This window comes from Ipomoea triloba, chromosome 7, assembly GCF_003576645.1.
Source record: "Ipomoea triloba cultivar NCNSP0323 chromosome 7, ASM357664v1".
Classification (NCBI taxonomy): domain Eukaryota; kingdom Viridiplantae; phylum Streptophyta; class Magnoliopsida; order Solanales; family Convolvulaceae; genus Ipomoea; species Ipomoea triloba.
This window is the reverse complement of record NC_044922.1, coordinates 25,427,659-25,451,663: the sequence shown is the minus strand read 5'-3', so window position 1 is coordinate 25,451,663 and position 24,005 is coordinate 25,427,659. Positions and strand designations below refer to the sequence as shown.

The 24,005-nt window shown below is 30.8% G+C and overlaps 1 protein-coding gene across 1 annotated transcript; it reads right to left on the bottom strand.

Moving 5' to 3' along the window:
• Positions 1-11,502: 11,502 nt before the first annotated feature.
• Positions 11,503-18,544, bottom strand: LOC116025648 (long chain acyl-CoA synthetase 4-like). The gene is made up of 19 exons (XM_031266956.1): positions 18,315-18,544; positions 17,019-17,082; positions 16,845-16,934; positions 16,218-16,274; positions 15,868-15,916; positions 15,687-15,763; positions 15,149-15,188; positions 14,947-15,041; positions 14,677-14,844; positions 14,381-14,491; positions 14,197-14,284; positions 13,969-14,035; positions 13,700-13,775; positions 13,482-13,599; positions 13,115-13,360; positions 12,653-12,792; positions 12,359-12,541; positions 12,070-12,189; positions 11,503-11,722 (listed from the first exon to the last, which is right to left on the bottom strand). The coding sequence occupies exons 1-19, from the start codon at positions 18,467-18,469 to the stop codon at positions 11,687-11,689; spliced, it is 1,980 nt and encodes a 659-aa protein (XP_031122816.1). The 5' UTR covers positions 18,470-18,544; the 3' UTR covers positions 11,503-11,686.
• Between the last annotated feature and the right edge of the window lie 5,461 nt (positions 18,545-24,005).

Genomic DNA, 24,005 nt, shown 5'->3' with positions numbered 1-24,005 from the left:
ACATCATAAATGGTCCTCTGACCATTGGGCTAATACTCATTTTAGTACTCGACTTTCAATTCGACCACAAATGGTTCTCTGGTTTTCATTTTTTACCACAAATAGTTTTGCGTTAAAATTTCTGTTAAATATGTGTTAAATCTAGGGGTAATATCGTCAAATTGATTAATATTATTATGATTACTTCTTTTTTGAGAATTATATGAGAACATAATTAATTTCAAACATTAAGTTAATAAATATAAAAACAAAATGGATGTGACAAATCACATATGATTAATGTTCGTAATTTGTACTTGATTAATTATATTAATTCAACGGTGGTGACCTTCAATTATGTCCCAAACAAAATGTTTGATCGATTAATGAAGAGCAAAAATTATTAATCGACCATGTATGAACTACCATTAAAATGATGGAAGCAAGGTTTTTGAAAAAAATTTCTTCCATTTTAATCTATTGATTAAATTAAAAACAGATAACTCTAATATTAAATCTTCATTTTGTACGCATAATTATGAGAATAAGATGTATTGTCTTTTTCATTTTTTCTTGAGTACTACTGACTCTGTTACAATGTAGTATATGTTCATAGATACTTTCTCAAAGTACTGAACACAAAGAGACTCTGTTACAATGTAGTATCTAGTCAACAGTTGCCTCCACTGAGACTCAAACCCCCTCCCATCATCCATGTGGCAGTGTTAACCGGGACAACGGGTGCCACTAGACCACAAGATCTTTGGCTTGTCTTTTTTATTTAGGAGTATTTATATTTGTTAATTGTTTCAATTATGTTTGTTGGTTGGAAATTCTAAACATTTTTATTTTATGACCATTATATATCAATTTGACGATAATACCCCTAGATTTAACACACATTTAACAAATTTTAATGGAGGACTATTTGTGGTAAAAAAAATGAAAGTCAGAGGACCATTTGTAATCGAATTAAAAATCGATGACTAAAAGGAGTACTAGCTCAACAGTCAGATGATCATTTGTGGTATTAACTCTAAATTTAATTATGTGTGCTCCTTTTTTTTTGCTTCAAAAAAAATTATCCTTGCCCGTTGCATTCTAAGACGTTATAGATGAACAAATTAAAGTACTCTCTTTGTCTATATTGTCCGCGAGCAGAATATAGTCGCCGATTTGCTAGCCGAGTTGTCTGAGATGACTCCACGTGGAATGCACCTACTCATCCAACCACCTGAAGAAGTCATGAACGCTTTAGATAATGATCTATTCGGAATTCCAACGTGGCGCCAAATGGCAAGTTTGACTTGAGCATCCTTGGGTATCCCCTTCCTATAAATCCAAAAAAGAAAAAAAAAAAAAAAGTGTTCCCTTTGTCTCAATTTGCTTGTCCAATTTTATTATTCATTAGTCAAATCAATTCTTTCTTCATGCTTATTTTCTTTAGTAATTTTTAATTATTTTTAAATTTAATTTTTTGTGTGTTTAATAATACTTTTAATGTAATTTCTAAATATATAAATTGTATATACTAATAATAAACTTAATATTATGAAAGTTTGAACTAAAAATAATTTCAGTCAAGTCTCATTAACCGAATCAGACAAACAAAATGAGATAGAGGAAGTAATTGCATTGACAAACTAATCGGTTATCAATAACTAAACTCTTCAAAACACTTTCAATTGTTTAGATTATTTTTTGTTGTTATTAAACTAATAATTTAATTTTTTTGAAAACAAACTAAGGGTGTGTTTGGTTGGTGGATTTAGGTATAAGGAATGGGTATGAAAGTGATTGCTTGTGTTTGGTTGATAGGTTTTGTGAATGCTACTATGGGTTTGGAATACCCCATTAATGAGAAAACCCATACCCTTATTAAATAAGGTTTCATCCCTCTTCCTCCTTTCTTCCCCAACAATTAATAACCATTCCCATTCCACCCAACTACCAAACATGCTAAATACTTTCACCAAAATCTATTACCATTACCAAGTTTTTGATACCCATTCCGATTCCGATTCCCATGTGCGAACCAAACGCACCCTAATACTTTAATTGATTGAATAACCGAACTCAAATACAATTGATATATGATAAGAATTAATATTGAATTTTTACTATTATTGCTAGTCCAATACCCCCTTGTCCAATTAAAGCTTCTAGCTCTTGCAAATAAAACAACATTGTTGCATTATTCACTTGCGCGCATCCAATGGAGACCCACCTCAAAGTCATAATAACAATTTTTCTTTTTGCCTACAAAATTCCTCGCCGTATTGACCCTACACTCTGACCTGATAAGATGATAAAGGGGTAAATTATAATAATTCTACTCTCTTAAGTGGGTTGATTAGTGCTTGGTACCTACAATGAATCCATCATATATATTGGTACTTATGATTTTTCTTTTTGGTTAAACTAAGGGTGCATTTGGTTCGCACATGGAAATCGGAATCGGAATGGGTATCAAATACTTGGTAAGGGTAATGGGTTTTGGTGAAAGTATTTAGCATGTTTGGTAGTTGGGTGGAATGGGAATGATTATTAATAGTTGGGGAAGAAATGAGGAAGGGAAATGAAACCCTTATTTAAATAAGGGTATGGGTTTTCTCATTAATGGGGTATTCCAAACCCATAGTAACATTCTCAAAACCTATCAACCAAACATTAACAATCACTTTGATACCCATACATTATACCAAAACCCCCCAACCAAACACACCCTAACTTTTATTCCCATAGTTAGTATTGTTTGTTAATTTATTAATTTCAAGCTTGTGATAATGTCATATATTTTCTCTGTCTCATTTTATGTGTCAAGTTTTTTGAACAGTATTTGACTCAAGTTATTTATGATTCAAGTTTGTATAATATTTAGTTTAGTGTTGGTATACGAAAATACTATTAAACACAAAAAAAAAAATCAAATTTATAAAAGTATAAGAAAATGTTAAAGAAAATAAGAGTTAAAAGAGAATTTATTTAGCTAATAAATAGTTATCTAAATAAGAAAGATAAAATTGGACTTGCCAAGAACTTATGGTCTAGTGGCACCAAATTACACTCTCATATGAGATATTGTGGGTTCGAATATCAGTTTCAGAGAAAGTAGTTATGACTTATGACTCTTTGTGCTTTAATAGTAGAACGAATGAGATAGAAAGTACTAATAAATATGAATATAATGTATTATTCTTTTTTTTTTTATGCATCTTCACAATATAATAAACCTATTATATACATAGTATATACCTAAGGCTAACTAATTCTAATGTTTTCCTAATTTGAATAAGGCATTTTTTTATGCATCTTCACAATATAATAAACCTATTATATACATAGTATATCCCTATGGCTAACTAAATCTAATGTTTTCCTAATTTGAATAAGACAAAAAATGACACTTTCTCATATATCTTCATCCATGAGATGGACTAGGTTTTTCGTAAGTATTACATTTTTCTTCATAAGTATTACAATTTTTTTCAAAAGTAGTATCTCTTTAACCCTTAATAATATTGCATTTTGATGTAAAAATATTACACACTCTCTCATAAGTAACAATCAGTCTATTTATCTTGATAAGTTAAAAATGAAAAAATTAATTATTTAGAGTAGTTTTTTTGGTATCAGTTGATTGTGTATGTTTATTTAATTTTTATTTTGATATTGACTTATTTTTATTTAATAAAAACAATAGTTAAAATAATAAATAAAAACGAAAATGCAAATAACAACAACAATAATAATAATAATTGTTATTATCAAAATAAACTTATTTTAAAATTTATACTTAAAACTAAAAATAATTTAAGGATAATTCAATAAATAATATATTTATACCTTTAAAGTCATTTATTTTCAATTACCCGTTAAACAATAAACAACTAAGTTATCAATCACTTTTCTACAAAGTATTAATTTTACTAGCTGGTCAAAACAGTTAACACAATAAATGTCACTTATCTACTAGTATAATCAGCTATCAACTATAAACTAATAGCTAATTGCTAAACATTGCCATTACAATTTAATACCATATTCCATATAACCAGCATTCCTTAGAATCACGGAGAAAAAATGGTCATAGTAGCAACACATGAACTGTGTACGAAATAATAGAAGTGGCAATAATAACCTAACAAATTGAACTTATATTAGCAAGTGTAGATTTGGATGTTAGTATTTCTTTCTTCAAAATTGAACATTGTTTTGCCACTTTAAATAATGAATTACAAAATAGACTATAAATGTAGAATGTATTACAAAATTGTATAGGTTTAGTTATATACTCCATATAAGTAATATAACCAATTAGGCCAGGACAATCGCAACCGAATTGATTTGACAGCTGACTTAGTAATTACAAGATTATAGGTTGACTTCTCAGGCTAGCTATGGACAACTTAAACTAACTTATTTTCTTGTGGTACGTACTTGATCGGCTAGAGTGACAAGATGGACCACCCATAACCAACTTAAACTAACTTATTTTCTTGTGGTACGTACTTGATCGGCTAGAGTGACAAGATGGACCACCCATAACCCCCTTTAGATAAGAATTGCGAACTTTCTTGTAAATGAAAGTTATATATAACTATAAAATAAATAATTTTCAATTTTTTAATAAAATTGAACGGTTATAATTATCCATAATATAATCTTAATTTTTAATTAAAAAAAAAAAACTAATCAATTAAGAGTCACAATCATTACATTGATTCTCAAGATTTCATATTCATCATCAACACTTTGAAACCTCGCTAATACACACTATTTTAATATTTAAAAAATCTAAAAGATAACACAAAAGTATAAATTTTATATTCAAATTATATTAATATATAAAATAACGGTAGATATTCATATAACAACAAAAAGTGGGAACAATATATATACTTAAAATGAATTGATTTGATGGTTATATGTACAATAAAACAATTAATTCAATAACATAATTGATGAGGAGCAGGTCAATCATACAAGTGGATTAATAAGAGTGTATTTGGCAGCGAGCATAAATGCTCTTTTGGCCCGTGAAAGTAGCATTAAAAAATTGAGCTAAAACACAAGCACAAAGTGTTAGCATATATGTCACATAGGTCATAAACATATAATTACGTGAATAATGTTGTCTATGAAAATTTTCTTCTGCTCAACTTTTTAGATGGTGTATGAAGATTAATTGAACAATAAGAAAGACCTTAAATATGTATATTTCATGAATGCGATAGTTTAATACTTGTATGTCTCCAGGTTTCCTATATATGTCTAACCAAACTCCTTATCTTAATCGAAGTATAGTCGTAAGTGTTGAACCAAATAATAAATACCTTAATATTATTATAATAGTAATCCTAATGTTATAATAATTCTTAAAGAAAAACATTACACATAGCACAAGTCTAGTTCCGGCTATTACAATACTTAGACAAATTAGCTAGGCAAATTATTTTGTAATAGAATTGATAGTATTACTCAAAAAAAAAACACTAGAGAAGACAAGTGCTTGAAGAGAATATCAATGATGTATATGCAGGACATGACCCCCTATTTATAATGTTCTAGAGGCCCAATTAGTGAAAAAAATTGAATCTTATGCTCCCAAAAAATAGAGTTGTCAAAAAGAGCCCAACATATCGGGTTGGGTGCTTTAGCCCGCTTTTTAGGCGGATTGGGTCCGGTATAACTCATTTAGCCCACATTAATTTAGTTTATTAAATTTTTTTTTGTAATTTAATTGATTTAGTGTTTACAAATCTTGTTCATAAAAGGAATCAAACTCTTAACTATTGTAATTTGACCTTTCGATTAGCTCAGTTCTCGCGTGATAGTTACACGGTAATTGCCAGTAGATTATATATATGATAATGAAATGTAAAGAGGTAAAAGAAGAGGAGAAGAACACAAGAAGTGGAACTGGTGAGCGTTTTCATCAGCTTTTTGAAGCTTCATCTCTCTGTTTCACCTTCGGCAAGTTGAGTTGTGGCCAGCGGTGTGAAATTGGTGGTGGCTGGCAATTGATGATGATTGGATTGATGATGGACAGTGTGCGATCGGCTGGGTTGGATTAAACTTTGGCAACGTTGTTTTGGAGGCGGAGTTGCAGGCAGTGAGGGTGAATCGGTTTGTGTTGGAGTATGAAGCTGATAAAGTTGATAATGGGAACAATTAGGCAGTAGGTTTTTTGTTTTGAGTTGTTTGGTTTATCTTATTACTAAGTCTTGAGGGTTGTGTTTGGTTTATCGTATTTTTGTCACTTGTTTTAAGTTAATTTAATATGGGGTTAGTGTCATATTTGGAGTAGTGCTAGTGTATGAGAGTTGAATCAGTTCTTGTTCAATGTGAGTAAACAGGGGTGTTGCAATGATGGGCAGCACAGGTGCCAGGAGTGGTGGTGACATGGCATATGTCATAGCTATTGTGGAAGGCCGGCGGTCGGAGGAGAATGGTTCAGGAGGAACCAGTTTGTGTGCATGCAACAAGAAAATAGGAAAACACTAGTGTTAGGCAGCAATGATAAGGGTTTGGGTTGTGAGAGGCAGGTGCGCTGTAGTTGTGGTGTTTGACCTGGTTTGTAGCTTTGTGGAAGCTTTGTTGGTGCGACAAGGTGCATTGTGGAATGGCACAGCGTGGTTCGAAGGTTCAAGACTTATGATTCTAGACTAGATGTGGAGTCTTATGGATCATGTGATACATATATAACAAGTTGGGTATGATTGAAATCTATGCTCTAATTGGGGGTGGAGGGTGTTAGAGAAATATGGTGTTAGTTGAGAGAATTACTATTAGCCCTAGGTTTTGGTATTAGGAATCTGGCTAGGGTTAGTTCTTGTCCTGTATAAATAAATCTACTCTTCATGTACATATTATCAAAAAATATCACAGAGAATATATACAAATACTAATTGAGTTTACTAGTTAGTTCATTGTTTAACAATATATATTTTATATTTACATATGTTAGGTTCCCTAAATCAAGTCAAACAATAATAATGGTCAAATAAGTCAAAATTGATTGATTAGCTACCTATGTTACCAAACACGTGTAGTTTAGCTTAGCTAGATAATAAGCCACAGTTTGGCAGTGATTTGTTTGACCCTAAAAACGCAATCTGTTGTAATATGTATGCACTGTTTGCATAAGGATCGGAACATGTCATGGCTAAAACGACGTAACCTTAAATTCTACTAAACGATACTTTAATTTTAAACCTTTTTGTAAAGATAGATTGAGGTGAGTTGTTAATTGATACCAATTAGTCAAGCATGCACCAATGTCTAATCATGACAGTATATGTAATGGTCCAAACGCAAAACGCCACCAACCACGTGCAGAGGCACATGACTAAATTCCCATGAATTTGTTGTTTGTTTCCACTTTGGGGGACTGAGTTGTAATGCAGTCCGGTCTAATTAATATAAATCAAGTTATTTGGATCAATTTTTTTTGACAAAATGTGATAATATAAGTATATTCATATTTTAATATGGAGTGGAGTTAGTCAATTAGTGATTAACTAATTCATGGTAACCAATATTGTTGTAAAAATCGCGCCTAGGTGTCGGCCTACCGTCTAGCATATCACCATAATCGATGATCTAGGTAGCTGGTTAGGTCGTTTAGTCGGCTGATTAACTATTATTATTCCTCTTAAAAAAATGAATTATTTCACTCAAAATGACATCGTTTTGAATAGAATAACTGCAAATTGTCCACTTCAAACTCTATATGTTTTTAGGTTAATATTAAATATTAAAATATTAAATAGTTTATAATTATCAAGTCTTAAAAAATTTTAAAATTACAAAATTTTAAACAAATTTAAAATCTACGCCTAGGCGTCTGAGGAGTGCCTCGTGACTTTTTCAACCATGGTAACGAATAGTTTTGTTGTTAGATTGTGAAAGATTTTGTTAAAAAATTTTGATCTATATAGTTTTATCCAATTATATATATGGATAGATCGAAAGAGAACAATTTCCTCATCAGTACGTCGTCTATCAAAGTTCATCAATGGCTGATTTAATTAAAAAAAATACGAGATCAATTTTATAATTATTAAAAATTTTAAAGTTTTCAATATTTATAACAAGAACCTTATATTTTTTTCTCGTATTTTCAAGCAACCCTCAACCATTGATATATCTATATAAATATGGATGGATCAAATCAATGGTCACTTCTAAATCCTCGTATATGTGTGTGAGAGAGAGAAGAAGATAGGTAGGCAGCAAAACTCATGCGGCAATCAATTCAAGTCGTTGGTTGGTGAAGCTTGTTGTTCATAGTTGCGCCTCTTTCCCCTGCCACCATAATGTGTTTAACTACTTCTGGCATTATTTAATTTTCCCCATAATAATATGTCTGCTCAATTCAGTTTTGGTCTTGCTACTTTTATGGACTGCAACTTGCATAACCATTAAAGTTATTCTCGGAAACTATCTTATTTTTAGATATGATGATACTTCGGATGGTCTAATTTAGATTTCAAATTGTTTTAATTGCTAAAATTTTACATGTTTAAATTATTTATTATATACCCCTACTACATAATAACTTGGGTACGTGATTAGAAAAATATTTTTAATGTTGAGTAGCAACGAGATTCAAAGTAAAAGAAATAATAATAAATAAATAAATAAATAAATAATAAAAACTATTTTACTAACAAAAATTGAAGAATGTTGAGAATGCATTTTCTTTTTCAAAATGATTAATATTTTATTATCTAAACATTAATTACTAGATACAATCTGACTCAATTGAAAAATTCAATTATGCTAAATTCAATATAATATGCCTAAAAGACATATACTTAGTAACCCAAAGCCCATTAAAAGCATATTTGAAACCTCATAGTGTTGCTATTTGTACCACCTTAGGTGTAAACAACCTTGAAATTTAAAAAAAAGTGACAAATTTCAATAATTTCATATGTGGTGTAAATAGCGATTAGGGTGTAAATATGGTTACTTACATCACCATGGTCAAATGTAATTTAATTACACAAAAAATTAGGTATTGGAATTAGAGGTTTTTTTTTTTTTTTTTAAGTATTGGAATTAGAAATATTATTTTAATAAATTTAAATTAAATAATTATTTAATTTAAATTTATTAAAATAATATGTCTAATTCCAATTTTTTTTTGAAAACTCTAATTCAAATACCTAATATTTTGTATAATTAAATTTCTTAGTCAACATTGATATTTGTGGGATGAAACTATTGATAATTTGGGCGGCAGAGAGAATACTAACTGGACTCATATGACTCTATATATATGTGTATGTTATGTATATGTATCACACAATCTATAACTCTATAAACCATGAATGGTTGGATATGAGATTTTTTAGTTACAATAATCAAAGCAAAGCCAATTTTTTTTACTTACAATGACCAAAATCAAAGCCAATAACATTATAAGGTATTTTAAGTTGTTATTTGTATGAAATATATTTTATCATATATCCAAATTCATTTGTATTATTTATATGTATTCTGCCAAACATTATTAATGAATTGTTATTTATTTCTATATATACTATTAAATATTATTACTAAAAGTTGTTATTCTTTTGTCTGTTTAGGACGAAGATGCAATCGTACTTCATGATGACAATGGAAATAAAAATGATGATAAGATGAACTCAAATCTCGAGGTTGCATGCGAATTTTCTACTTAAAAGGTAAAACTATAAATAACCTATTATAATTTATATATTACAAATATCAAATAATATTTTCTACTTGCATGGTAATTTAGTTATTAATAAAAATATTTTTTATTAAGCGTTCATGTCTCGCGAAGATTTAATTGAATGAGTTCAAAGAAGAGGTCGAGTTCTCGGATATGATATTGTGATCAAAAGGTCCCGGAAAAAAAATTCTACAATTATATTTCAGTGTGACCATGATGGTAATTACGAACCAAAAAAAATCTCATAAAAAATACGGGCACAAGAAAATCTAGTTGTCAATTCCAATTGGAGGGGAAATACATATGTGTTGATGGTTGTTGGAGGGTAAGGGTAATATGTGGAGTACATAATCATGAGTCTGTGCTACACCTTGAAGGTCACCCTTATACAAGACAATTGTTAGCAAATGAAGTTCAATTGATGGAACATTTGTTAGAGTAACATTGGTATAAGCATGTAGCAATTGTCCTTAGTTACGTTAATAATAATCATTATGTTAAGGTAACATTGACAGTAGGGTACCCAATGCTTACTATCGCTCCATAATAGGCTTATTTTAAATATGATTGTGCAGATGCATGAATTATACTATATGTGGATCAGATTAATAGTTACAATGAGCATGGACGCTCTAATTGTACTCATGAGAATGTTATATTAGATTGAAATGGAATAAAATTTTCTTTTTATATTTTATTGTGATGTTAATGTGTTTTTACAGTTTTTAACGATTCAAATTTAATTTATTATATTTTTATAATAAGGTAAAATAATGTATAAAAAATTGAGTTATAAAGAATATTAGAATAACAAAAAAAATTATCATGCATTATAATATATTAAATGTTAGATATTACAGAAAATAATTAAACAAATATTATAGACAAAATTATTATACTATCACAATTTGAAATAAAAATAAATAATAAATAATAAATATTTTAAATAATAATTAAAAATATTATACACAAAATTATTATACTATCACAATTTGAAATAAAAATAAATAATAAATAATAAATATTTTAAATAAAAACATAATGTTTGACTAACTTTAATGAAGGGGGTGCAAATAGCAAATAATTGTTCTATTTATACCACCTATAAAGTTAGCAAACCTATCAAAGGGTCAAGTAAATGTATAAATAGAATTTTCCTATCAGTAATGCATAGTCGTCAAGGTAATCTCATGCGAGATGACTAAGAATATAAAGTTGTAACCACAAGATTGAATCCCAACCTTCTTAATTTGAGCCGACCAACAGACAATTTAGACGGCTTTACCTCTTTGTAATCCTTTGTCAATTAGATCCTAATGTTATCGGTATTGCTCGTCATTTGTCACCGCTGCCTTTTTCTTCTACATACATATACTATTGACATAAAACTCCAATCCACCACCAACCGGTCATAAAATGGTAGAATGCATATTTAAAATGTATGTTATCCACAATCACCAAAGGCCCATATCTAAAGGTAAAACATCATATTATATTGTTGCTGTATGAACCATGTATCAAGAGTGAAGTTGTGGATAAACATAAATACTTAAACTACTCCCTCTCTCACATTTTGTAAATATAAAAATTGTGTTGACATAATTTTTTAAAAAATAAATAAAATGCCATGTCTCATCAAATATTCTTCAAATTTTGGTCCTCGCTTATGTTTTTGTCGGGATCGAGAAAAATTATCATCCCTAAATATATATATTTTTTGCCATTATATTTTTATTTTGAGTCTAAGCATAAATTTTTATCATTGAGCAAATAAATAGATTGCAAACAACAACAACAAAAATGGAAAATTAGACTTAAGGAGAGAAGTTTTTGATTAAAAAATTACAAAATATATAGATGGACAAATGGACAAAACATATAATAATGTGTGAAGCGGTGATATACACATGACAACAATTAATTGTTGCCAAAATACTGACAAATGTGTGTTTGTGGTTACTCATCATCACAAGTACAAATACTCCTTCCACAGCTTGCTTATCTTGTGCTTTTATACATACCATTTATGGCACTCTGCAAATTAAAGGTTACGTACTGCAATGTCAGCATTGACATCATCATTTTACAGGACAACATAAAGTCATCCACAATAGTGGATAATTGAACTAGATTAAAGTATATGGATTAAGTTAAGAAGACACATGAATAACGTAGAGGAGATATATATGGTAAAAAATTGACAAGATCAATTAACTCGAGAAGAAGAGGCAAGCATATATAATTTCTGCGATCATTTTTTTAGCTTTCAATTTTAGGTCATAATTAAAGCATTTGCTCCATCTCAACTAAAAGTCTAAACTGATAGTTGGACTGCACATGTTATATTTTATGCTCACAATAATTAGGAACAAAAACAAAACCTGGTAATATTTGAAAAACTGAGCTCGCTTCTTCTTAAAAGTTGGGGTTAGAAGGTTGCGCTCCATGTCAAATGGTATGGGGTCAAGGTAAACAGCTTTCACAAACTCAAAGCCTTTCAACTGCAATCAACAAATAAATTCCATTAATCATATTATACTAAATTATTCTTCTACACAATGTACATATTGAATATTCACAATTTATATTCCATAGATAAATGGACATGTGTCCAGCTTGGAATGTGGAACCGGGTCCATAGTATAACTGTTGCTATATATGTATATATACCTTCTTTTCTTTTGCAATCTTGGACAATTCACCAAGAATATATGCATTTGCCTTTGGGTTTTCACATATGGACTTAAAATCTCCAGCTACTCCATTTCCCTCTGCCCACATCTCAATACATTCTTTATTGGGGTTCACAACAGCAACAAGAAAGGACTCAAAACTGTTACCATACACCCATATCTGCATACAATGCAATATATCATATCATACCATGGAAACCAACAACGTAACATTTTTATGTTGCATCAATCACTACTGTTACGTTGTTGGAGTGAAATAAAAATACGTTACCGAGTCAACAGTGGAGGCTAGAGAATAAATGCTTTCAAGATTCTCCACTGAAATATACTCTCCTTGGGAGAGCTTGAAAATGTTTTTCTTGCGATCAATGATTTTCAAGCTGCCATCTGCTTGCCATTCACCAATATCCCCTGATATAATAAATTGACACATCGAGTTAGTTCAAGAATCAGCTGGAATCGGAAATGTTGGGCGCAGACTGGTGAAGAACCGACCCAGTTTAGCACCAGGTGGTGAAGAGATTGTTGGGCTGAAGCTTGAAGGGTCAATTCCAGCACCTAGCTGCCTCTTAAAAATGTATACATCTTCGCTATTAATTATAACTTTTGGCAGGTACTGATTTTGCTACTAGCTATACGTTTTAGCTAGTGATAAGCCATCTTAAGTAAATAAAGTTGGGTCTTTGCTACTGACTATAACTTTTGGCGTAGTATATAAAGCTAGGGTGATCACCTGTGTGAAACCATCCATTAACCATAACCTCTGCTGTGAGATCTTCGCGCTTGTAGTACCCTGAAAATAAACATTTACCCCGAATGCATATCTCCCCTCGTGGGGTGCTTCCAAGGGCATCATACCCCATTTCAGGGACAGATTCTAGGCAAACATCCACAACAGGCAGTGGAGGGCCGACTGTACCCACCATTGATAGGTCATCTGGTCGTGAAACAAATGACCCTGCACATGTCTCTGTCAAACCTATAACCATTTCAAAAGTCGTTAATTGATAGTGAGATTGCACATTTAATTATATCAGAGCTGAGCAGGCCGGACCAAATTGAAGGCCTTGAAAGAATGAAATGTATGCATAAATGAATACCATATCCTTGAAGAACATGAGCTCCTGTTACAACACGCAAAAATGTTTCAACTGTTGAAGAAAGTGGCGCGGCTCCAGAGAGAATGAGACGTAAGTTCCCTCCAAGACCCTCTTTCACCTGAATATTTTAATATAGTATTGTTCACGAGCTATATATAACTTTTGGCATAGTAGTGATAAGTGTTTGATCCTAACACATAATAAGGATGGTATGTTACCTTTCTGAAAATAATTTTGTCAAGTGTTGGTGCTGCATCCACGTGTTTATACCCGTTACTCATGTTCTTCAATTTGCTGCAAATAAATTTCAAGATAATAATATTGTTTAGTATTAATTAATAGATGTTTTCATTGGCTCAGCCTCAGAGCAGTGTTGAGCAATTTTACGGAGTATTTTTTTTTTTTTTTGACAAATGTTGAGCAATTTATGTGTGAATAAACCTGAAATCTTTTGTACAAAGCCTGAAAAGCATAACAGGTTACTTACTAGTTATATGCAATATTGAACAATTTATTCTTGAGGAAACTCGCGGAAGAAATCTTCTCTACTAAGCCTGGAAAGAAGTAAAGATTGAGTTTTAAGCAAGAATCTTGTGTGAGACTATCTCACTGTAAGACGTACAATATATTATTTTTTTACAATTCATAGAAAAGTATTACAGTATAATTTAATTAAAAAGTATTATATGTCTCACATGAGACAGTGTACACATACCTGAATAAATTCTGTCTAAGACCCGAGGGACCGCACAAAATGCAGTTGGTTTCAGCTCTTTGATGTCATCAATCAGTTGTTTAACATCCTGCAGATAGATGAGGATCCATTATATATATATATATATATATATATATATATATATATATGGAGTAGTAGTCTTGTGAAAGCTGTTTTAATTTACCTTATGCCAAAAGCCAATAGAGGCACCTTTTGAGATGAACAATTCCTCGATCACTCGGTCAAATATATGGGCTAAAGGAAGGTATGACAGATACACATCCTTCTCTGTAAACTATCAATCATGGGAAAAACAAATTAATAAATGCACAAACCTAAAGTGAAGGGTGAGAAATTGAGTGAAATGAATAAAGTGTAACTAAAGCATAGTCTGAAGTGACTAAAAGTCTAAACTGATAGTTGAATTGCACATTTATGTCTATATATTATATGCTCGATCAATCAACACGGCATATATACCTCTTCATTCATGTCCTCCATATGATGGTTTACACCTGCTATGATTGAAAGAATGCTTTCGTTGGAAATCAATACACCCTTTGGGTCGCCAGTAGTGCCACTGGTGTACATAATGGTGCAGATATCTGTCTCCCTTTTAACAGGAAGATCAAATTGTTTGTTCACTCCCTAGTATATATGTATGAGACAAAGTTAAGTTAGAAATTAAAGAATTGAATGCAATTATGGAAGGCTAATTATACATAGTTCCATGCATATATATATACATACCAGCATTAAGAACTCATCCCAGGAATAAATTTTGACATCGAAAGTGGCAGCCGCCTCTTTCTGTTCTTCTGTCGCCTCTCCGAAGCTTACAACAGCTGCAAATTAATAAATTTGGTGATCCAAATAGAAACTATGGGTGACAGTCTTATATCAAGCTCTAAAAATGAACATCTATCTATCAAATTAAAAGGCCTTAGCTTACTTCTCAAGAACTCCTTTGTATTAGGTAATGTTTTCAACACCTAAAACCAGAAAAGTGAGGATTGTCAATGAGCCAAGGTTGATGGAAGAGACAGGCAGAGTGATATATAATTGAATTGTGTTAGGTGCCAAGACCTTGTAGTCTAGGCACCCGGTTGCACTCCCATATAAAAGGGGCGGGTTCGAGTTTCAGTGGAGGTGATATTAACTCTTTGTGCTTCAGTAGGTTGAGAAGATAATTACGAACAGATACTACATTGTAACAAAGTCAATAATACTCAAAAAAAAAAAATTAAATTGTGTTAGGTGGAGCCCTTCAATGGCCGGCCATGCCCAACAGCATTAGCCACCAGGTGGGTAGGAAAATTGTTGGGCGAGGCCTGGCCAAGTCTAGCACCTTGTCACCTAAAAATGTGGCGAGAAAATAAAGTTTTGCCACTCGAAAATGTGACAGTATATACAGAAATAAAGCTATGCCTTCACTATCAGCTAATTAAAAGTTGTGCAGGCTGGCAAATGCTGGGAGAGAAATTGGTCACCTCATGGATTTTAGTTTCTTCTACAAAAGCAATGGAAATGCCTGCATGGCAAATGATAAACTCAACTGCGCCAGCACCTGCAACAACGTACGTAATCGTTAATAAACCAAACCTAAATGTGTCACAAGACAAAACTAAATAAAGTTATATAATCAGCATAAAAGGTAATGTATGTGCATACCTAGAGTGTCATATAAGGGGACACAATAAAGCCCATGAGCGTTGCAAGCCTGCAATATACATATATATAGCATTTTGATTACCTCTTATATGGAGTGGAAGCATATATCATCATATCCAAACAAAATACAACACACTTTCAGGCCAATCTTACATGCTAAAATACTAAAATTCAAACAAAATTTTGATTTTTGAGGTAACCATACTTCAACAAATTATATTATAAATCATGCATGATTCACATTAAAAGGTGAACCATTGATGAATGTTCAGTTTTAGTATACTCCCGTGACCAGTTAAGCTGCCTATTTCGGCAATTATCATAATATACTAAGAAATTGAGTGGATAACCTGCATGCTTATAACCCAATTAGAGCAATTGGCACCATAGATTCCACATTTATCACCCTGCATATATAAAATCAAGTAAAAGAATTGAGATTGGATGTCTGATCTCCCATGTAAGGGAAAATAAAATGCTCCATACTCCTAATTTGTAAACAACTATTATATTGGCAGCTATTACTCCAAATTCTCTGCTATTTATCGCAAATTATACTGTGGACCATGGTCTGATACTGCAGTTGTGTTGAAAAGATACTGCAGTTGTGTTGGACTGATACTGCAGTTGTGTTGAAAGAAAACTGCAGTTGCGCAGAACAGAAGTCATTCATCCGTTCAACACAACTGCAGTATTAGTTCAACACAATTGCAGTTCCAGACGGATGAAACAGCTTTTGTTCCGTGCAACTGTAGTTCCCTTTCAACACAACTGCAGTATCAGTTCAACATAACTACAGTATCAGTTCAACACAACTGCAGTATCAACCATGACCTATGATCCACAATGCATTGTGGACCATGGTCCACGGTATAACTAGTGGCTACTAATTATAGTTCTTAGCGATAAGAAGACCATTTTATGTCAATTTTAAACATGTGCATATATAGTAAATCATGATATGCCAAAAAACTCACTTGAGTAACGCCACAAGCACGAATTGAAGCTCCAACTTTTTCCACTATATCATATACTTGTTTGTAAGTCAGCCACACATATTTACCATACTGAAATTAAGTGCCAATAAGTAAACAAACAGAATATATAAATAAATAAATAATCGAGTTATATATATATGTAGGCCAGGGTACCTGTCCATCAACAAACTCACGCTCACCCAACATTATATTATTAGGAAATTTTTTGACTGACTCGCTGCAAATCATAAAAATAAAATTAAAATTAATATTCATATATTGACTAAATAAAAGTAATTGAAGTTAATCAAAGACGTCTATTGAGCTCGAAATTGGACATCAAGACTCTGTTATCGATTAAATTGATAGCGCTAGCTAATCTTGTATTTATACTTATATGTTGAAAATAAGATTATTACAAGTATGCAAACATAATAAAACTAACAATGGTCCAGCCAAATTTTTCTGTGGACCAGATCCACTTTTCAAGATAGACTTAGGTCTAAAATACACCATTTACATATTGAATATTCACAATTTATATACTGAATGTCCACACTTACATACTAAATGTTTACAATTCAGTATATAAATGGACACGAATTCACCTTGTAAGGTGGGCCCAGGTCCATGGTATAACTATTGTAATGTCCACCCCTAGGCGGGCATAGGTATAGGCAAGCATTGAAGTATTTAAAACGTGAAAGTACTAATGAGTTGGATAACCTAGTTGATCTATACGTAAAAGTATTAAATCATAATATTTTAAAAATATAAATATATTAAATACCCCTTAGTCCCTTACCCTTGATTAAGATCATGATTTTCAAACTGGACTAATTAACAAATTAAAGATAAGTTGTATATTTACTTTATATATTTGTTCACAGTTGTAAGAAAAAATAAAGATGAGAACTTGAAAATGCTAAAATTAGTTTTAGTAGATACATAGAAATGATGAAAATTTTTCACTTTAATTTGCAACTTAAAGTGGAGTAAGTATGTTATTAAAAAGAAAGTTCTTTCTTCCCTTATCTTGCCCAACGTCATAAGAAAAAAATAATGTGGATCAAGCATTTATCATTACGCCAAAAGTTATAACTAGTAGTGAAAACGTAACTTTATTTCCTTATATTTACGTAGCAATCAGCACCACGGTTCGATGTCACGCGTGACTTTGGCTCTGATACTAATTGTAAGATCAAACGCTTACCACTACGCTAAAAGTTATAACTAGTAACGAAGATATAACTTTATTTTCTTATACCTGTGAACATTTAGTGTTATGGTTCAATGGCAAGATGCTGAACTCGACTTTTCGAGCCACAACCCAACAATTAACGACCGCAGTGGGTCAGTTGGAAAGGGAGTATAGGAAATACAAAATCAACAAGCTAAGCTAGCAAGATATACACAAAATTAAATTAACTTGAAGTTGGAGAAATAATGAAAAGTGATGATAGTATGTACCAGAAAATATCCCAGCAAGAATGGAGGTGTTGAGGTAGGGGCTTGAATCCATTTTGAGCCAATACATTTCTGTATACTGCCCCAACAGATGGCCTTCCATCTGCACCTTCTTTTGCCTTCTCCATCTCAACAACATACCTCTTCTTACCTTCCATTCTAATAATCTGATTGATTTAAGCAATTCTCCTCTTCTGATATCCTCAATATTGCGGATAGATATATGATGAATTTGTACGTGTCTTTTATGGCAGCTGGCTTAAGCTTATTGCATGCATATATGCTATTTAAAGTCTTCAACTTTCACCCGTACACATACATACGTTATCAAGACAGGCCAACTACTTTGGTGGCCGTTACTTGCTTTAATAATATTCACTGAAAAGAAGCCCAACCAACACCTATAGAGTTCAACAATCTTCTTGACTATACACTATATATACATATTCAATTTATGAATTTCATACCCTTCAATTCCTACTCCAACCAATATTTACCTTTATATTATTTTGTCAAATGTACGTTGTTCAGAAAATTAGAACAAAAATGACATGTGAGTAGTTTTTAGGTGGTGTTCACCACTGATTTGGATCGGGTGGGTCAAGGGCTTAGCCGCTTAGCATGTTTTGACCTGCATTATACATATGGACAAGGCTTCTCATCCACCCAAAAGAGGTACGTGGCAGAGTGACAAGTGGATAATGCATTTAATTCTTGTCAAGCCTATACGTATATCTTCAATTTTAATTTAACTCCCTGATGTAGCGAATTTTGACTACATAAAATGGCTCGGTGAAGCTTAGGGAGTGTCTAATATGGTCCTATAAAATGGCAGAGCTAGCCAAGTTTCATACTATCTCATGTTGGTCTACTTTCTCAACCAAATGGGGCCCAAACCCACCCCTCTCATTTGGAGGAGTAACCGGGTGCCACTACACCACAAGGTTTTGGCTTGTAATGTGTAAACTTAATTAGTGTTACATTATTGATTCTTGGTTTCTTGTAAACAAATATCTAAGTAGTTTTAATTTTTAAAATAATTTATTTATTATTACTTTAAAATTTCAATAAAATTTGATTATTACCTCAAAACTTTTTCTAAAATTTCTTGTACCTTTTATATTATGATTTTATTTTTATAGTTAATTAAATATAATAAAAATATGAAAATAAATAATTTTTAATACTTATGTATAAGTTATAATAATAATAATAATAATAATAATAATAATAATAATAAACACAAATAGTATAAAGTCTAAATCGAAGAACTTGAATAATAAACAAAAACGTAAATGCAAAAGAAAAACTTCTAAGTAGTTATAACTTATAATTAGTAAAATAATTTATTAATTATTATTTCATTTAAGATTGATTATTTTTTAAAAATATACTTGTAATTTTTCATAATAAATAATTTTTTTAGTTGTAAATAATAATAATAGTTAACTACATAAATAATAATTTATATTTTAAAATATATATTTTTATTTTTTTCTTTTACTTTTAGGGCTATAGACGGAACTAAACTTTAATTATTTTTACAATTTGGATTGGACTGGCTAGCCCTAAAATTTATCAGACTGGACTGATCCAAATAGTAAACGGGCCCACCCAAATCCATATGTTTGACACTTGCAATGTTGTAAAAATCGTGCCATAAGCGCTGTCTAACCATGCCGTTTTAACATCTAGGTGCCACCTATAGCCGGCCGACTAGGCGCCTAACTCAGCGCCGAATCGGTCGAGTCATTATTTTTTAATTAATTAATTAATTTTTATACAATCCTAGAGACATGTGTAATATTTTTTGTGTGTGTGTGTAGAATACCATATATACACGCACAATCTTTACTGTTTTTTTTTATTCTGTTTAGGCGGGCCTTTGGCACCTGACTAGTGACTAGTGCCTAGCTTATTTTGCAACCTTAGACACCTACAGCAAAAACTACCTATTAATTTATAGAAAATGCTATTTTTTCTTTTAAAACTTTTTCTCTAATATTTTCCCTATGATGTGACTTATAAGTTATAAATAAAAAAGTTAAAAAAAATTAGTTGTCCATGAATTGGGCGATCTCATCATTAATTAAACAAAATTAGTTGTCCAATTAAAAAATGTCATGTATAAGGAAGGAAAGATTGGATGGAAAAATATTGGGGGTTGGAATGGTGGGTAGCATTAAGTAATGCTACTCGCCCCTCCAAAAACTTTCCCTCCTAATCTTCCATCCTCATATAACACTATTTCATTGAATGCTTTGGTCTTTGATTACAAATTGATGTGCCAACCAATTCATGATGACACCCAATAATTATAAGTCACAATAAGAGGAAACGTTAAGAGGGGAACAAATCAGCATTTTCCTTTATTGAATCACACTTTAATAATAATAATAATAATAATAATAATAATAAGAAGAAGAGTTTTTTCCCAAAATGGTCCCTTGACTATTTGCTTATTCTCAATTTTGCATTTCGATTTTCAATTGCACCAAATGTGGTCCCTCGACTTTCAAAATCTCACCCAATTCGGTCCTCCGTTACATATTCCATCCAATCAGTGTTAAAATGAAGGGCATTTTTGTCTATTTACCTATTGTTAGCCTAATAAACATTGAGAAATAGTTGAGGGACCATTTTGAGAATAGTCGAGGGATCATTTTGAAAAAAACTCTTTTATTTATTTCATTTTTGTTTATTTTCATTTTTTAAACTCTATCAAATTAGAATTTATATACATTTATTTTTCTCACAAATATAAATAGTTAAAATCGCGCAATCCAACCTCAAAATTTTTAACTTTCTTTACAGACTTTTTCACTCTATCTAAATATACAAACTATTCCTATGATATTTTACAATAAGTTCCGTAAATTTCATAAACACTCATATACTTTTTTTTTTTTTACTGTTCATAGACAATCAAGCAATCACTATGTATCACATTAAATATTATTTTTATCATTGAAAATAATATATTTTTTTTTTCGAGCTTAGACACCCAAAGCGTGCAAAATGTAGGGAAAATGTTAGACCGAAAGGTAAGTTTTTCCTGAGCCGAAAAGTAAAATCTCGTCAATGTTTCTTGCAATATTTCATGTATTTGATTTCGAAGTAATTATTAAATTTTATATTAATTTGCACTATTTAAGATATTGTATGAAATTTTTTTATATGTTTACCTCTTCTTATTTTTTTATTAATAATTAATAATTAATAATTAATTATGGGCACATTATTTTTAATAATTTTGATTTAATTAAATTATACCTTAATTATAAAAATCCTACCTAATTATTTTAGTATATTACACGGGACACAATAATTACTATAAATAACGTTTAATAATTGTCAATTTGTATTCAACAATAAAATTTATAGTTAATTTTTAAGTCAATTATAAAATCTTTTGTACTGTGGACACATTATTTTTAATTATTTGGGTTTAATAATAGTATATCTTATTTATAAAAATCAAAAGTAATATTTTTAGTACTACGGATGTGACTAAGAATTATTTTAATCGGTGCCTAAGCGGAATTTTTGCAACACTGATAATTAATAATTATTATTAATATTATTGCCTAATAATTATTTATGGTAATTCTCATCACCTTCTTCCGTGTAATTTTTATGATAATCTATATACATATGTTTATACATAGTGATTGATTGTCTATGAACATAAAAAGATAAAAATAAAAAGTATATGAGTATTTATGAAATTTACAGAACTTATTGTAAACTTGATAGGAATAATTTGTATGTTTAGATAGAGTGAAAAAATGTGTAAAGAAAGTTAAAAATTTTGAGGTTGGATGGCACGATTTTAACTATTTATATTTGTAAGAAACAAATGTGTAGAAATTATAATTTGATAGAGTCTAAAAAAATGAAAATAAACAAAAATAAAATAAATAAAAGAGTTTTTCCCAAAATGGTCCCTCAACTATTCTCAAAATGGTCCCTCAACTATTTTTCAATGTTTATTAGGCTAACAATAGGTAAATGGACGAAATTGCCCTTCATTTTAACACTGATTAGATGGAATATGTAACAGAGGACCGAATTGGGTAAGTTTTTGAAAGTCGAGGGACCACATTTTGTGCAATTGAAAGTCGAAATGCAAAATTGAGAATAAGCAATAGTCGAAGGACCATTTTGGGAAAAAACTCTAATAATAATAATAATATTATTATTATTATTATTATTATTATTATTTAGAAATGAAATAGAAAATGGGCTTTCTTCTCGTTTCTACCTTCAATGCCTGGCAAGGTGATAGACTGATAGTCTTTTCATGAAGAAATTAGCAACTTCACTATAGATGTAGATGGATGCACATATATATGTTCTAAGTTAGGTTACCAATCCCATTTGATCAACGCCCTTCAATTCCTTCCTTCTCATCACAATCCAACCATGCATAATTATATTAAATCTGCACGAATTCACGACAGCTTGATTTTTCACATACATATATAAAAGCAAGCTAGCCTTCATTATCATCAAAATAAATAAATCGAGATTTATGACAAGTTGAAGCTTGATTTACATTAAACATTCTAGTAAAATATAATAAGCTTGCTGTCAAATACTATTGACCCAATAATATCAATTAAATACTAAAAAGGAATTGAGTGCAAAACCTAAAAATTGAATACTAAGAAGCTAGAACACCAGAATTATATTGTAGTAACTAAAAATGATAAGTATCTTGCAATTTGATATTATTATTATTATTATTATTATTATTATTATTATTATTATTATTATTATTATTATTATTTTTCATAAGAAGGGTGTTGATAATAGTAATAAGTGTCTTCAAAAAAAAAAAAGAGCCTTTAAATAGCCAAAAGTGCACCAATTTAAGTGTCTAACTTTGGCCTATCTACTTATTACATTACAAATTGTTTTTCAAGACTCCAAAAATGGAACAAATGGGGATTTTCCAATTATTGTCATGTCCCACCTTGTGCATTTGGTTTAGTTTATGTAGTGCAGCAGTTAACACACAATATGCTTAGTAGATGTTGGTCCACAATATAATATGTTAACTATAAATATATAATATGTTGAAAAATTGACTTAAAATGATATTTAAAGTTACTATTTTATGGTATAATTTCAATGTCTACTTTCAATTTTAATTAGGTCAGAGTGAATTTAAGTTCTATTATACTCTTAAATAAGGGCAAAAACTTGTGTGAGACCGTCTCACCATGAGTCGGGTCGGGTCAAGATGCATATGTAACAATTATATGCACAAATGTCATACCTATATGCTCAAATGTAATACTAATTAGGAATAAAAATTTTATTACTTATAAGGGTAAATGTAATACTTTTAAGGAAAAATACAATACTTTTACATTTCGATTTAAAAGTATTACATTTTTCCACAAAAGTATTATATTTGCCCTTATAAGTAAGGGGCACTTGTCAACATTACTTATTATGAAAACTGTATTACTTTTTCTCTAATAAGTAACAAAAATATATTCTTGATTAGTACGTTATATTTGAGCATATAAGTATGACATTTGCATAGTGCCTTGACCCGACCCGACCCGTCTCACGAATAAGGATCCGTGAGACGGTCTCACACAAGTGTGACCCACTTTTAATTTGTAGGATAATAACAAGGATTGAATAGGATAAAAGTGGATAACATTATCAAGACATGCA